Here is a 15,657-nt window from a genome sequence, read left to right as displayed (position 1 = left end):
TGTCATTAATAATCGCAATATGACTGTCGAAAGCGCTTCAGAGCCCCATACGGAAACTACCCTACTCTGTACCCATACGTGGATTTCAGCGCAAAATCCAAGGCTACGTATCGGAGTATATTCGGTTACACTTAACAGTCGAAGGACGCCAGATATATAACTGCCCCTTTGTACTCCTGGACCTCGGAGCACAAGATGTCATAATTGGGAAGAAGCTTTTCAGCCGCTTCTGAATACTACTCGACTCTGCAAAGAGCCGGTTAGTATGGCCAAAGGAGTACCCGCCGACTCCTAGCTGGAGCAAGGAGATCACCTTGCCCTACTACATGCAAGAAACGTCCATTCGACATCCCACATACCAGCCGGATGCGAATCGCAGGGATGATGCAATCCACCGCGAAGACAGACGCCGCGCAGGCAGATGCTCGATGAACATGAAAGTAATAACTTCAGGCTATGAAGATATCACTGATATGCCACCGAGCCCTACCCGAAACCAGGAGGTTTCTCCCCTAGTACATAGGTTTACGCCCATGCATATCTGCGAAATCAGTGCAAATGCTTTCCACCACGAGATGATGCGAAGCGACTCCGAGTTCTTTTAGACTAGCACCTACAAAATCGATCAGATCATTCATGAAAAGGAATTGGACGAGGATGCAGAAACACTTCACCTCATCCAACAGAAACTCCCGCATATGCACCGAAGCTATCCCGATGTCTTTTCGAAGTCAGAATCAGATCAGATCCCTCCACACCGCATATATGACCATAAGATACAGCTCGAAGCTCCTTTACCAAACGCCTTCTCCCCGCTATACTGACAAGGCACTGAAGAGCTTAAGGCTACCAAGCAATACCTGCTGGAAAACCTGGAAAAGGGATTCATCATCAACAGCAACAGCCCCTTCGTGTCCCCTATCCTATTCGTAAAGAAAGCGGATGGTAAATTAAGATTTTGCATCGATTACCGGAAGTTAAATGGTCTCACCCAGAACGATCCCTACCCCATCCCACGTATCGATGAACTACTAGGACGGGTGTCGAAAGCCAAAATCTTCACGAAGCTAGATATTAGACAAGCCTTCCATTGCATACGGATGCACCCCGACTTGGAAGAGTACACGACCTTTCGGACTCGCTATGGATCCTATAAGTGCAAAGTGCTGCCGTTTGGACTAATGAACGGTCCCGCAACCTATCAGCGGTATATGAATGACGTCCTGATGCAATACTTAGACGACTTCTGTACCGCATACTTAGATGACATCCTAATCTATTCAGAGGACCCTACGAAACACATAGAGCATGTGCATAAGGTCCTACAGTGTCTCCGAGAAGCTGGACTCCAAGCCGATTTGAATAAATGCGAGTTCAACGTCACCAGGACAAAATACTTGGGTTACGTTCTCACTACCTCCGGTGTCGAAGCGGACCCTGACAAAATTGAACCCCTTCGTAACTGGATCCGACTGACCACTGTTACAGTTGTGAAGTCCTATCTGGGATTCTGTGGCTTCTATAGACAATTCATTCATAATTTTGGCAAAATAGCAAAGCCCCTCACTACCATCACTAGTCCCTCGGAGCCATTCCGATGGACAGACGAATGTGAGGCTGCTTTTGAGGAATTGCGCCGGCAACTCCTAGCAGTACAGGCACTTCACCACTTCAACCCCGAATTGCCTACGATGCTGGAGACAGATTCCTCCGATGGAGTCGTAGCTGGTGTCCTCTCCCAAGAACACCCTGACAAGTGGTGGTACCCCGTAAGCTTCTACAGTCATGTCCTATCCAGACACGAGATCAACTGGGAGATCCACGACAAGTAACTATTCGCAATAGTAAAGGCCTTCAGAAAATGGAGGCCCGAGTTGGCTTCGGTGCACCACCGAGTCGACGTTTACACTGACCACCGTTCGCTGGAATATTTCATGTCTACCAAGGTTCTCACCGCGAAGCAGGTTAGGTGGATGGAACTACTCTCTGACTTCAACTTCTGCATTACGTACACCACGGGCAAGAATAACCAGAAGGCAGATATTCTGAGCCGAAGAGACCAAGACTTGGTAACGCAGCAGAAAGTCAAGCTTGATAGTAGGGCGAGGGTATTGTTAGGTCCAAGCCGCCTGCACCCCCAAATCAGCACCGAACTTGCCGAGAGCTACATAGCATCCATTAATTCGATGGACACCCCCAAGCCCCAGATGCCTTTCGATTTAATAGAGGCTTTATGTGAGGACAACAGAGAGTCGTTTACAGAGACACATGCGAAACACCCCCTACCTGACAGGTTCGCGTTGAACGGCCGGCTTCTTCTATACAAAGGCTGGCTATGTGTGAACTGTCACACCGAGCTATGTACGAAACTAATCCGAGAAGCGCATGACCAGGTGTCAGTGGCACATCCTAGCAGCCGGAAAACCTATCAATTGATTGCCCCGAAGCCACTGGGTCGGGATGGAAGCGGATTGTTTGCGCTATGTGAAGAATTGTGTGACATGTCGGCTTTCTCATACCAATGTCACCAAGCAACAAGGATTCCTACACCTGCTGCCCATACCTGAATATCCTATGAACACCTCACCATGGACTTCAAGGAGTTCCCAAGGGACAAGCACGGATACGACAGCATCTTAGTGTTTATTGACTGACTCGGAAAGAGTTCGGTGACCATACCTTGCTACAAAACCACAACTGCCCGGCAAATGGCACAATTGTTCATCGAATGGATATACTGATTCGGACACACTCCGGAGTTGATTGTAAGCGACCGTGGACCCCAATTCGTATCATCCTTTTGGCAGGAGTTCTGTCGAATTATCGGTGTTAAGGTTAAGCTGTTGACTGCCTATCATAAGCAGACCGACGGACAGATGGAAATCATGAACTGATACATCGATCAGAGACTGAGGCCTTTCGTATCCCATTACCAGGATAACTGGAGCGAACTCATCCCCATAATGGACTGTGTGCAAATGACACTCCCCCACGCATCCATTGGCATGACCCCCTACCGACTCAAGTACAGAACCGATCCGCGTACGAGTTGGGATTGGAACACTCCGAAAAGCACAAACCCCCGGGAGACTCTAAACTGAGAGGAAGCCAAGGCGGTTGCAGACCGAATGCATACCGCATGGGTCCACACAAAGGAAAACATGGCAAAGGCACAAGAGAAAATGTCTAAGCACACGAATCGACGCCGAAGGGCCATCGACTGGGACATAGGAGATAGAGTGTACCTATTGACCAAAAATTTGAAGAACTCTCGCCCTAGCCGCAAGTTGGGCCAACAATGGGTCAGACCATATATGGTGTTGGGACAGATTGGTCACGCATTTCGATTGGAACTACCTACCAGTTCTCAAATACACGATGTGTTCTCACCAGACGTCCTCATGAAGGATCCGAACAACCCCCTACCTGGTCAGGATCTGCCTGAGCCTAGCAACGAAGTGATAGATGGCGTAAAGGAATGGGAAGTGGAAAAGATCCTCGCCGTGAGGCTCCGACAGAAGCAACTACAATACCGGGTTAGTTGGGTAGGATACGATCCGGACCCAGAGTGGTACCCAGCGTCGAACTTTATGAACTCTCCCTATAAACTCAGAGAGTTTCACACGGAATACCCGGATTTACCAGTTCCACCTCAAGAACTACTCGGATGGGTTACAGCATGGGAGGCGGGCGAGGAACAAAACTATGATCACAGGAGGGACAACAAAGCAGGAAAAACAGAGTCGTTGCTACCTACGACCCTAAACTAACTACCCTCTGAGCCAGGGCGCACTTACCACCATAACCCTTGCGAGAGCCACCCTTCCCAAACGTCTCACCGGCATCGCAACAAGCAGCTACCACTGAGAGAGACGAGGGGTCGAAGCGACCCCACGCGAAGAGTCAGGCCCAAGTCCCCTCCGACACAGGGCCTCCCTCCACCCTACTCCCCATTCTCCCCCTCCCCATAACCTGCACCAATGGTGCCCTCCTCCTTACCCCTCTTCCTCCTCCCCCCAGTGCGGTCCGGGACCGTCACAGTGACAGCGACGGCAGGAAGTCTGCCCAGGGAAGCCACCACTTCCCCCAAAAGAGCCAGCATGCTCCCCTGCTCCGTCCGAAGACGGCGCAGCGACAACCGGATTTGCTGAACCGTGTCAGCACTGAAACAACACAGGACAGGGGTATACTCATGCCCATACCCACCTCGATGGCGGCGTGCGTGGTGCGGAGCTCCTCGTAGGAGTCGCGCTCCACGACGGAACGAAACTTGGGAACACTTTGGGCAGCCATGAGGGCCACCCGATTTGCCTCTGAGGCAGCGGCCGCGACTTCTGCGGCGACGAGAGGGATTGTCGCTTCTGTGGCAATGAGGGCGCGGTATTCCTCATCGAGGAACCAGGGCAGCTATTCCCCCAAATGGTTAGCAACAGCCAACCAACAAACAGAACACCACAAGAAAACTCACTGGGACACAGGTGGAGTGCTGCGTAGTGCAGTACTCGCACTTTGAGCTCGAGGGAGACCAGACGCAATCGTGCGCCTGGACAGCGCAGACACAGGACCCGGAAAGTGACTGAGAGGGCTCCGGCAGGCGTGGGGATCGGCATCGTCAATTGTTCGGGATCTATGCTCCTGTCAGCCAAGCCCACATTATCACTTGAGCGCCGAGCGCGTTCCCGTCACCTACTCGTTTGTGTGGATTGTTGTATTCTAAACAATCAGTTAGTATACAGCTATAGGAATGGAGGGGGCCACTTACCAGTCTCGACGTGGATACCGTTGGCATGTTGTAAGGGAAAAACAGGAAGAGGTGGGCGAAGCGGAGTACTCAAATGTTGGCTTACAACAATAAATTCTGAATCGGGCTAGCGCGATCACTCCCCCTTTCACATTTACGAAGGTTCAACTCAAACGCTTAGCGGATACTTCCCGGTGCCCATTCAGACCACCAAGATGGAAAGTGAGATTGAACAAAGCCAACTCCAGTGTCGCATTCCACGAGGTGGTGTTACGGTACCCTTCAAGAACAGCCACCTCCGCACACAAAGCAAATTCCCGACACATTGTACAAACGGGGGAGTTACTGATGCACGTACCGCCTGAATTTTCACCAAGGAACGCCCAGCTTACGGATACCATTCAGAGAGGTTACGGAAAGGACCCTGATGGCATGCTTTGCGGACAAAGCACTCTCTTAGGAGGGGGGTAGTGTAAGGATGCCTTCCCATTCTAGGGAGTAGACTCTGGGTAGCTGCGGGGTCACGAGTGATCATTTGGGTGGGCTAACCGAGTCGGAACCGAGTCGGATGGGTTTCGGGTACTTGAGACAATCGACTCACGGGGTTCCCCCTTCATCTTTTTTGTATCCTTCGTAGTAGACCTATAGGATAGCATCCATTTAGCCTCCGACTCGCACTCTCATATGCTATTACTGTAAGCTGGGTGCCCTGTGTCCTTACACTTATCACACCAACAACAAGAGCAATACTACTCAACGATTGCTGCAAACTCTTCTACTACATTGTAATGGTGGGTGCACCAGATGTGAGAATCTAGCCACCCAAGGAAGGGATGATTTTACTAAGACAACACACTGTCTTAGGAAACAGAGCCAAAGGGTTGTAGCTTCGACTATTCCACAACGCAGCAACCAGGTGTATGATGTAGTGAAGTGGTTCAGACAAGTTGTAACAAATGTTGAGTCTGAGAACTCAGGGGTAAGTCAGATGTTAGCACCTCACTGACTTTTCAGAAACAAAGAATAACAAGATCAATGCTTGGAAGCTTGGAAAAGACGTGGAAGTATGTGATAGTCGATTTACTGTATTGTCTGCTTGCCCTTTCTTAAGGAAAGGGCAATCCTATTTATGCCAAAGGAGTGTAGTTCTCTCATTTTCCAAGACTTTCCATGACTAACCAGGCTTGGTAACTGTATTAGAAATCAAGTGCGACCCACAACTAGCTTGCTAATCATGTAGTGAACGTCAGAGAATCCCATAGAACCATCTCTTGGGTTTCTAGCCTATACGAAGTGAAAGGAGGTCCAAGGTCAGAGTACCCCTATAGACAAATTATGTCATAACTTAACCAATCTTGTGGGTAACTAAGGAGCGATGACGTGTAATGAATCATAGAGGGTTGTAAAAGCTTCTAGAGCTATCGTTCATGTTTCTAGGCCTCTAGTTGATAGAGATATGTCATGTGTAGTATTAGCCCAGTAACTAAGGAGTGATGTCATGTAATGAATCATAGAGGGTTGTAGAGATATGCTATGTGGTCATATCAGCCCAGTAACTAAGGAGCAATGACATGTAATGAATCATAGAGGGTTGTAGCAATCGTTGAGTAGTATTGCTCTTGTTGTTGGTGTGACAAGCCAAAATATGTATAGTGACTTGTAGGTTTGAGGAGGAGATTTCTAAGTTTGCTCTTGAGTTTGATAGCAAACTCAGTGCAATGAATGTCAGTATGACATACATCTGTTTATACTACATATATCACGGCATATCATTTGGACACACAAGTTATTAAGAAAATCTCCTCCTTAAGGGGGTGGGCCAATACTACCACATGGCATATCTCTACCAACTAGAGGCCTAGGAACATGAATGATAGCTCTAGAAGCTTTTACAACCCTCTATGATTCATTACATGTCATCGCTCCTTAGTTACCCACAAGATTGGTTAAGTTATGACATAATTTGTCTATAGGGGTACTCTGACCTTGGACCTCCTTTCACTTCGTATAGGCTAGAAACCCAAGAGATGGTTCTATGGGATTCTCTTACGTTCACTACATGATTAGCAAGCTAGTTGTGGGTCGCACTTAATTTCTAATACAGTTACCAAGCCTGGTTAGTCATGGAAAGTCTTGGAAAATGAGAGAACTACACTCCTTTGGCATAAATAGGATTGCCCTTTCCTTAAGAAAGGCCAAGCAGACAATACAGTAAATCGACTATCACATACTTCCACGTCTTTTCCAAGCTTCCAAGCATTGATCTTGTTATTCTTTGTTTCTGAAAAGTCAGTGAGGTGCTAACATCTGACTTACCCCTGAGTTCTCAGACTCAACATTTGTTACAACTTGTCTGAACCACTTCACTACATCATACACCTGGTTGCTGCGTTGTGGAATAGTCGAAGCTACAACCCTTTGGCTCTGTTTCCTAAGACAGTGTGTTGTCTTAGTAAAATCATCCCTTCCTTAGGTGGCTAGATTCTCACATCTGGTGCACCCACCATTACAGTCATGGTTATGGGGCTAGTGGGGCTAGACTATAGTAACATAACAGAATAGGAGGAATAGTTAGAGAGTTTACTATTCTAACTAGGGCATGCATGTGACAGAATAGCAGGAATAGCAGGAATAGTGATGGAGTCTACTATTCCTACTATTCCCTACATGTAACGGAATAGCAGGAATAGTAAGGGAGTCTACTATTCCAACTATTCCCTTTAGCATGACGCCACTATATAAGTAGATAGTATTTCTTTCGTGCTCAACTCAATATAGTATTCTTTACAATACTATAACGTATTACTTAGAAAGCCTTTGTGTTTAATCTCCTGCCTCCTCTGTTAAGTTAACCTTACACAAGGAACCTCTATGCATCCTATTAGATAGGAAGTAGCGTTACACTTCTACCTTTGGCTATAAGAGGAGGCATCTTCTTTCGAGCTTTTAATACCTATGCTTCTTTGCAACAGGTATATCTAATGCCACAATGAGGGCGAAAGCTGGTGAGTTAGCAGAGTATCCTAGTTTGGAAAAGGGGCGTTAGTTGTTAGTTGTTAGTTGTTAGCTAGAATACACTGAAATCCAGCTAAAATCCATCTATACAATAGTCAAATCACCAAATCACTAGTTCTAGGCTTCAAATCGTACAGTAAGAATCAATTTTTTATATTACTATATTTAGTTAGATTGAATGCCAAGCTATTATACTAACTACATATATAGTATGTTAGACAGGGGTCCCTTGCTGCTACAAAACGGAGCAAAGCAGCTTCTAAATTGGCCTAGTGCAGTCCACCACCTAGCATCCACGTCAAGTCAATCTATCCAGCATCCAGCATCTAGCATCCAGCATCCAGCATCCAGCATCTAGCATCCAGCATCCAGCATATCCAGCATATCCACCATATCCACCATATCCACCATATCCACCATACACAGAAAGTACATGTGCAGTCTGTACTGCACGTCCGTCTGCATGTGCATGCAGTACCCAATACGTACAGTAAGTACTGTACTAGTGGACTAGAGGAGGACCAGTACAGTGGAGAGTGGAGATGGTTTTACTCGACATCCAACGAGTTCTCCTCTCCTCTACAGTACTACTGCTGTCTCTACTCCCAAGGAGTTAAGTGGTTGTACTGGTACCGCGAGTGGTACGGTCGTAATTAGTTCCCTTAAGTACCAAATGCAAGGCTGGTAAACCAGTTAACTGGCTCTAGAGGCACCATAACTCTAACGCTAAGTCAGCTAATACAATAACACAAGAGGTGCTTTTGGGATGCTGGTAAACGATGCTGGTAGACGATGCTGGTAGACGATGCTGGTAGACGATGCTGGTAGACGATGCTGGTAGACGATGCTGGTAGACGATGCTGGTAGACGATGCTGGTAGACGATGCTGGTAGACGATGCTGGTAAACGTCGCCTTGGGATTCTTCTTGACTGCTCTCCTAGTAGTGAGTAAGTAAGTAAGTAGGAAGTAGGTGAGTAAGTAGGTGAGAGGTGAGTAAGTAGAGTAGTTAGTAAATAAGTAGTATACCCGGCTATACTCAACTACTATACACTACTCTATTCGACTATACTCGACTAACCGTATAACTCCTACTAAAACTACTACCGAAGAATATTAGTCGAGTATTAGATACCCAGTCTACTTGCCACTACTTGCCACTACTTCGAGCCTACGACTAGAACTGGCTTGGTCGCTCGCTCTATGGCTGTTTCATCCCATGGCCCGCCCACTGAGCCGTACCGTAATGTACTCTGGAGTACATTACTCACACTACCCATCTACTCACTCTACTCTACCCAACCCAAAGCCCCAAAGCCCCACACCCATCCCATCCGCCTCCTACTACTACTACTACTCTGCGCTTGTGTACTTCATCCTATAGCCACTAAAGTACCACCCTGCCCGCTCCGACTTGTTTATCCAGATTGCATAGTCGAATGCACCTGGTGGGTTTCCAACAAAAGTGTTGCTGCCGGGCGTTGTCGAATTTATTGTCTTTCAACCTCACCTCACCCCTACTCTGGCAACGACGAAGTAGATATTATCTATCTTCACCCGAATCTGTTTTGCATCGCCGTGAGCCCCGTCTTTCGCACTACTGACGATGACGACAACATCACCTATCGATATTGCCACACCATCACGAAACGCCTCATCGTCACCATCATCCCAAGGCACCAAGTCTGCGACTGCAAGATTTAACTCCGGCGTCGACGACTCGAGAATATCAGCAATCATGAGCGCCTCAGCATACGACCAGAATGGCGGTCGCCCTCGCCAGGAGTCCTTCGTCTCCGCGAAACCCATTTCCATGAACAACCCAAGAAACCTCGACCAACGACCCCGACGAGAGAGTCTGGCAGGCAGCCTTGTTGGCGGCATGAGCTGGGGTGGCGTCTCTGTGGGATCATGGATTCGAGATGAGTGAGTTTACCCCTTCTTCTTGAAACGATGTTATAATGGCTCTTTATCACCGAGTCCATGTCTCACCTTTCATCCGATACCAATCATGCATGCGCCGCAGCCGGGGACGACTCTGACATTCCACAGTATTATCATGGCAGGTACCTCGCCGTTCCCTTACCAGTCACCATCATATCACTCGTCATCATACCTGCCAAAACTTGAGGCGAATTTCATGCGCGATTTCTCTTGCTGTGGCCACACGCTACCAACTCTCCACGATCTCCTCCAACATTACGAAGAATGCCACGCCCAGCAGACCCCACAATCACTGCGAACTGCAGCGCAGCAGCAACAAGTGAGGGACCAGCAGCAGCCCAACAGCAAAGCCGCCATCGCCTCGCAGGCGGCCAACTCGGTCCAGCAACAAGCACAGCAACAGAGACAGCAACAGCACCAACGGTCTCAGAATGGCGGGTTCAATGCCAATAAGCCAGCTGGCGGAATCTCGACACTTACCGGAGGAATCCAGCAAATGCGTCGCCAACAATCCAACCCTTCTACGCCCACACAGAAGATTGCCCAACCTTCGGGAGGAGATGATATGGACGGAGTGGAGGACATGGAGATGGACGACCCAGTTGGCCCTATGGATCCAGTGGATGGCTCTGTCAATCGGCCGGTTGCACCGCAGTCGATGTTTGGACAGCAACAACGACAGAATAACATGACCAATACTGGTGGAATGCTACATCAAGGCCTTCGTACGTCCCAGCCAAGCACCCCCTCCGCCGCAGGTTTTGGTTTCCAGAACAACCCGACAGTCTCATCTGTCAACACGCCAACCCTGAACGCTCAGCTTTCCCAGCAAAATAATCCCAAATTCTCTCCTGACATTTCCATACCAGGCACCCCAGCAGAACTGGATGATGACTTCAACACGATGAATATGGACATGAACAACATCGGGAACATGAACATGAATACGAACAATATGAACTTCCCCTACGGGTTCGGCAACGACTTGGGCCTGGAGCTCTGCATCGACGAGCCTGCGAAGAGGCTGTTTAGCCCGAACGGCGGATTTGGGAACCAGAAGGCCCTCCAACAACAGTTTGCGCAGTTCGGACTCGGAAACGGCCAGTTTGCGAATAACGACGACCTCGTGCGGAGACTCCGCCAGCAGCAGATGATGCAAATGCAAGGATTTGGAAATGCTTCGGCGGCGATGATGATGGGCGGAGAGGAGCACAAGCCTTTCCGCTGTCCTGTTATTGGATGCGAGAAGGCGTACAAGAACCAGAACGGTCTCAAGTAAGTTTAGGTGCTTACCCGATGCGTGATATGATATTAATACAATTTTAGATACCACAAGACCCACGGCCATCAAACTCAGCAATTACATGAGAACGGCGACGGAACATTCTCAATCGTCAACCCCGAGACCTCCGCTCCATATCCTGGTACTCTTGGCATGGAGAAGCAGAAGCCTTACAAGTGCGACGTCTGCGGCAAGCGATACAAGAACTTGAACGGTCTCAAATACCACAAACAACACTCCCCGCCCTGCAACCCCGAGATGAAGCTCAACGGCCACCTCCAAGCAGCCGGCCTCAGCAACATCAACGGCGGCATCAACGTCAACGTCCCCGGCCTCCCCGGCATCGGCGAGGAAGGCATGCTCTGACATCCCCCCGAGCGACGGATACACCATAACACTCACTTCGGCCCAACACACTTGCTCCTCCACTGCGTCGGACGGTTTTTATTGCATTATTTCTTCCTCTTTGGGCCATCATCATTTCATCATGCATTTGCGCGGCGTTAAAACAAATGAGGCCACACGATACCCCGGGGCACGCAGCGCCGCGCTCGAGAGCTAGCGACGCTACAATAAAGGTCGATGCACTCACTTTACGCCCTGATGGCCTTACCTCCCCCTCCACACCATCACACACACATGTACTCGCTCAGCCGAGTTCTCATTAGAAAAACTTCCTTTACTTACCTCGTCATGGATTTTATAATTACCGGCCTCACTCACGATTTAAGAGAGAGCGCCAAGCCCCAAAAGTGCAGCGCTTTTTTACTTTTTACAGTACACTGAACGAATACGTTTTACCTTCCCGCTTGTTTTTTTGCTGTGCTTGCTCCTTGCCATGCTTTTTCTTGCTTTTTTGCTCTCTGCTGTTTCTTGGGTTTGATGGTTGGAGTGCTACGGAAGGGGTTGTGGTTGCGGTTTGGCCACCATCGGGGTTTTCACTTCGCATTATGGCGTAATTACGATTTTTGTACATGGATCTATTTGCCTTTTTCGTCAATTCCTCATCTTCATCTTCATGTTGATATTTATAATAAAGGGCATGCAAGCTGTCATAGCTACGTCTGTTTTAGCAGAAGTTGAGAGGGATAAAGAGAGGGGGGAAAGAAAGGACTGGAATGTTTTTGGATCACTGTCGAGAGGAGTCATGAGGATTAGGGGAGCCAGCGAGAGGGATGAAACAGAACGGGTCGGTCAATCAATGACGGAGTTTTTACTTATTTTACTTTAGATCGGGGGAGGGGAGTTAGAAGGGGGGGGAGGGGGGTTGGTTGGCTGGCAAGGAGTGCACTCTGCAATCTGCAGGTCGAGATATGCAATGAATAGACTTTTAACTATAAGTTACTATACTATAGCCAGCCTTCTTGGCATGAATAAAACAAAAAGAGCGGGAATTGTTCCAGAGCAACGTACGAGTTTTCGAGAAGAGCGGGCGTCCCGTCCTATCCCATCCCATCCCATCCATCATCGATTGATTTAACTCCTCTGTCATCGTGGCTTCCTGCTCTGACACAGTGGTTCCCTCTTGGCAGTTCCTTGATTTCGACCAAACACCTTACAGCTACCTACGTAGGGGTAAGTATGAGGGAGGGGAAGGAGGAATCCCATCCATGCCGCTCGTGTGTGTAGTGGTGGTGGTGGTAATCGTATGACGCGCCTCTCTTTATTTATCACCTCCTCCCGCCCCCCTACAGTACAGTACCTACACCTACACCCCTTACGACAGTATTACGAAGGATAACTTACAGCACCCAGCTCCAATGTACAGGCAATTAATCAACTCACCTTACGTAGCTGCGCATACACGCCGAATACCTACCTACGCACATACCTGCATACGTACTGTACTGTATGCCGCCCAGCCTCTCCGTAACGGCCGACCGACCGACTGGCCGTCCTGACCCAAGAAACCAGAATCCCGCCCTGCGCTATAGCGCTTGGCCGTTCCACGCGGCCGCAATTCACCCGTCTCTATTCGCTGGGCCGGTTCCTTCGCCACCGAACCGAGTGAGTGGCTAGGTAAGGGTAGCTCGCAAGCTGTTTTGTTTTCAGGTGATACGAGCTAGCTCCCTAAAACGAGTCAGACAAATGGCGCGCGGCGGGGGTGGACAGAACAACGGCGTAGACCAGACCAGACCAGACCAGACCACCGCCGCCGTCGCCGCCATATCCGCCCTCCTCTCGCCGCAGACCATGGACAAGGGAAGCTAATCCAAAAACCCTATCCCCCTCGTCTCGAACACACCGCGCGCCCGCTCATCTCCCATCTCCCATCTCCCATCTCCCATCTCCCATCTCCCATCTCCCATCTCCATCTCCCATCTCCCATCTCCCATCTCCCATCTCCCATCTCCCATCTCCCATCTCCCATCTCCCATCTCCCATCTCCCATCATCTCCCATCTCCCATCTTCTCCCATCTCCCATCTCCCATCTCCCATCTCCCATCTCCCATCTCCCATCATCTCCCATCTCCCATCTCCCATCATCTCCCATCTCCCATCTCCCATCATCTCCCATCTCCCATCTCCCACGCCAAGTATCCGCCCTGCGCGACTTGCCCCTGTCTATGCCCGCCCAATTAACCCATGGGGCCCCACATATCCCAGCTGGAGTTGACGATGATTCCCCATGCGGAAATTTTGGATGCGCAAACGCACGCGAGCATGCCGCTTGGCTACGGGTATGGTTGCTGTGGTGGAGGAAACGCTGTAGTTATGCCTGGGCGTGCAGTAACTAGTATAGTAGAGTAAGTACAGTGCATAAAACATTTCCACAACCAAACCCAGTGGACACAAGAAGCAACCGCCAGCCACCCAGCAAGACCAGCCCAGTAAAGTCATCACCGCCCACCGCCCACCGCCCACCGCACATTCGTGCATAACAGGGATTAACTGTAGGTCAGTGCCAAGTACTGGGCTAACTACTGCTACTACTGCGTATTGTTGGAATGAGAACTCGGTGCTTGGCACCGGCACCACCGGCATCACGGGCATCACCGAGACCGCTCCCCCTACATCGGTGCGAGGATATCAAAGACCCTGTATCATATTAGTAATAGCCCTGTATTATATTAGGTTTAGTGGTTAGCATCAATAAAATCTCTTTTACACCTGAAAGCACAGTCTATTATTTGAACAGGTTATGAGCCCGGATTGGCGTGATAAATTCTGATTTTTCTGCTTCAACTAAAGCGCAAGCTTGCTGAGCGTAAATGACACGACTATATCTGCAAAAACATACCAAAAAGTCCTATAATACTCCAAAAGAAAAAGGGAGCGTCGCCGTACTACGATGAGCGGACTGATGAGAGAAAAGGGTGCAACTATACAAGGAAACAGGAGAGGACACATCTCAGATCTTGAAGAAGTGTCCCGTAGCATACGTGAAGCCACGATAGGAGCCATTAGTGAGCCCTTTGAACAAGATCACAGACACAAGAGGCAGCGGATCAAAAAACCTGTGGTGGTGCCAGAATCGTCTTCTCCATCCTCCTCATCGAGTGAGGAAAGTGATAACCGCCTACTACAAGGCAGACTTAACATGAAGAACCAAACGTCAAAAAGACTAGACACTCATGTTCTCACTTCTGGGTTAATCGGTGCAAGAGACCCCATAACACAGAAAACTGAAGCAACACTACAAAGACAAGATCATACCATCTATCTAGAACTTGAACGAATTGTAACTCCATCGACAATGTCGACCTACAATGCTCCCCCAAGGCACCCTCCCCTTCGAAAATATCATCTCTATGGCCAACAACCATGAGAAGCTGATAGAGAACCAGAAGACAACCAGTGCAAGCATTGCCACAGGGCTCCTAGCCCACAAGAGAGGGATTTCCCGCTAAACAAACCAACATGCGTGATGCATCAGAGACCTGACAACAATCACTCTGATGCCGACTGCTGGCAGCAACACCCTGAAAAGTGACCCGAATGGTTTGACAAAAGGAGGGAACAGCGATCAAAAAGAATGAGACCAGGTGTGCCAGCTACACACCTGAAGCGACATCTACAAACAGAGAGATGATGCTGATGGCAAACATTGCCACAGCATCTCACCATGAAGATGCGCCGCCTACGGAAGGCGGCTTCTTTGCCTTCCATACTACTATACCATCAACAAGTGATGTGAGAAGCGCTATTGTCAAAGACATGGACTGGGTGCTCGACACTGGAGCAAACAGACACATGGCCTGCTGACAAGAACACCTTACCAAATACCAACCATATCCAACTCCTATTGCCCATTGCAGCTGCAGGTCCTGGAACAGTCGCTATTGGAGAAGGAACAGTACGCCTCAGCATTTAGCGAGCGAGCCGATTATCTTGAACTACAAAACGTCATGCTCGTCCCATCACTAGGAACAAACCTCCTGTCGATATCTGCTATCCAGGACTGAGGAGGAGGCTTTCGAACAGTGAAAGGAGGATGCAAGCTCACTCTGAACGGGAATATCCTAGCTACAGGACAAAAAATTGGTGGGCTATACAGACTCAATCAGTCTGTCCATAAGCTGATCGAGTCACAATGACAACCCCAGACCCTGGCGAGTGAGGTTATAGCCTTCTATACGTCTCACATCTACCACTCATGCCCATTCACACTTGGCACTCCCGCCTCGGACATCTTGGCTATGATGCTATACACCAACTCGCTAGCATATCTAACG

At 49.0% G+C, this 15,657-nt stretch overlaps 3 protein-coding genes across 3 annotated transcripts; 2 read left to right on the top strand and 1 right to left on the bottom strand.

The window, feature by feature from the left end:
* The first annotated feature begins 9,188 nt into the window (after positions 1 to 9,188).
* Positions 9,189 to 12,218, top strand: SFP1 (split finger protein). The gene is made up of 3 exons (XM_024464900.1): positions 9,189 to 9,680; positions 9,807 to 10,973; positions 11,025 to 12,218. Exons 1-3 carry the CDS (start codon positions 9,361 to 9,363, stop codon positions 11,344 to 11,346), a joined length of 1,809 nt encoding a protein of 602 aa, XP_024327970.1. The 5' UTR covers positions 9,189 to 9,360; the 3' UTR covers positions 11,347 to 12,218.
* A 969-nt stretch (positions 12,219 to 13,187) lies between these two features.
* Positions 13,188 to 13,499, bottom strand: VC83_01215 (uncharacterized protein; the record flags this gene model as incomplete). The annotated part of the gene is made up of 1 exon (XM_024464899.1): positions 13,188 to 13,499. One exon carries the CDS (start codon positions 13,497 to 13,499, stop codon positions 13,188 to 13,190), a length of 312 nt encoding a protein of 103 aa, XP_024327971.1.
* Positions 13,500 to 15,019: 1,520 nt separating this feature from the next.
* VC83_01214 (uncharacterized protein) lies at positions 15,020 to 15,387 on the top strand (the record flags this gene model as incomplete). The annotated part of the gene is made up of 2 exons (XM_024464898.1): positions 15,020 to 15,148; positions 15,241 to 15,387. The coding sequence occupies 2 exons, from the start codon at positions 15,020 to 15,022 to the stop codon at positions 15,385 to 15,387; spliced, it is 276 nt and encodes a 91-aa protein (XP_024327972.1).
* Between the last annotated feature and the right edge of the window lie 270 nt (positions 15,388 to 15,657).

Source organism: Pseudogymnoascus destructans (genome assembly GCF_001641265.1).
Source record: "Pseudogymnoascus destructans isolate 20631-21 unplaced genomic scaffold scaffold_2, whole genome shotgun sequence".
In the NCBI taxonomy this organism is placed as follows: domain Eukaryota; kingdom Fungi; phylum Ascomycota; class Leotiomycetes; order Thelebolales; family Thelebolaceae; genus Pseudogymnoascus; species Pseudogymnoascus destructans.
The sequence above is the reverse complement of the archived record's forward strand: the minus strand, read 5'-3'. Positions and strand labels throughout refer to the sequence as shown.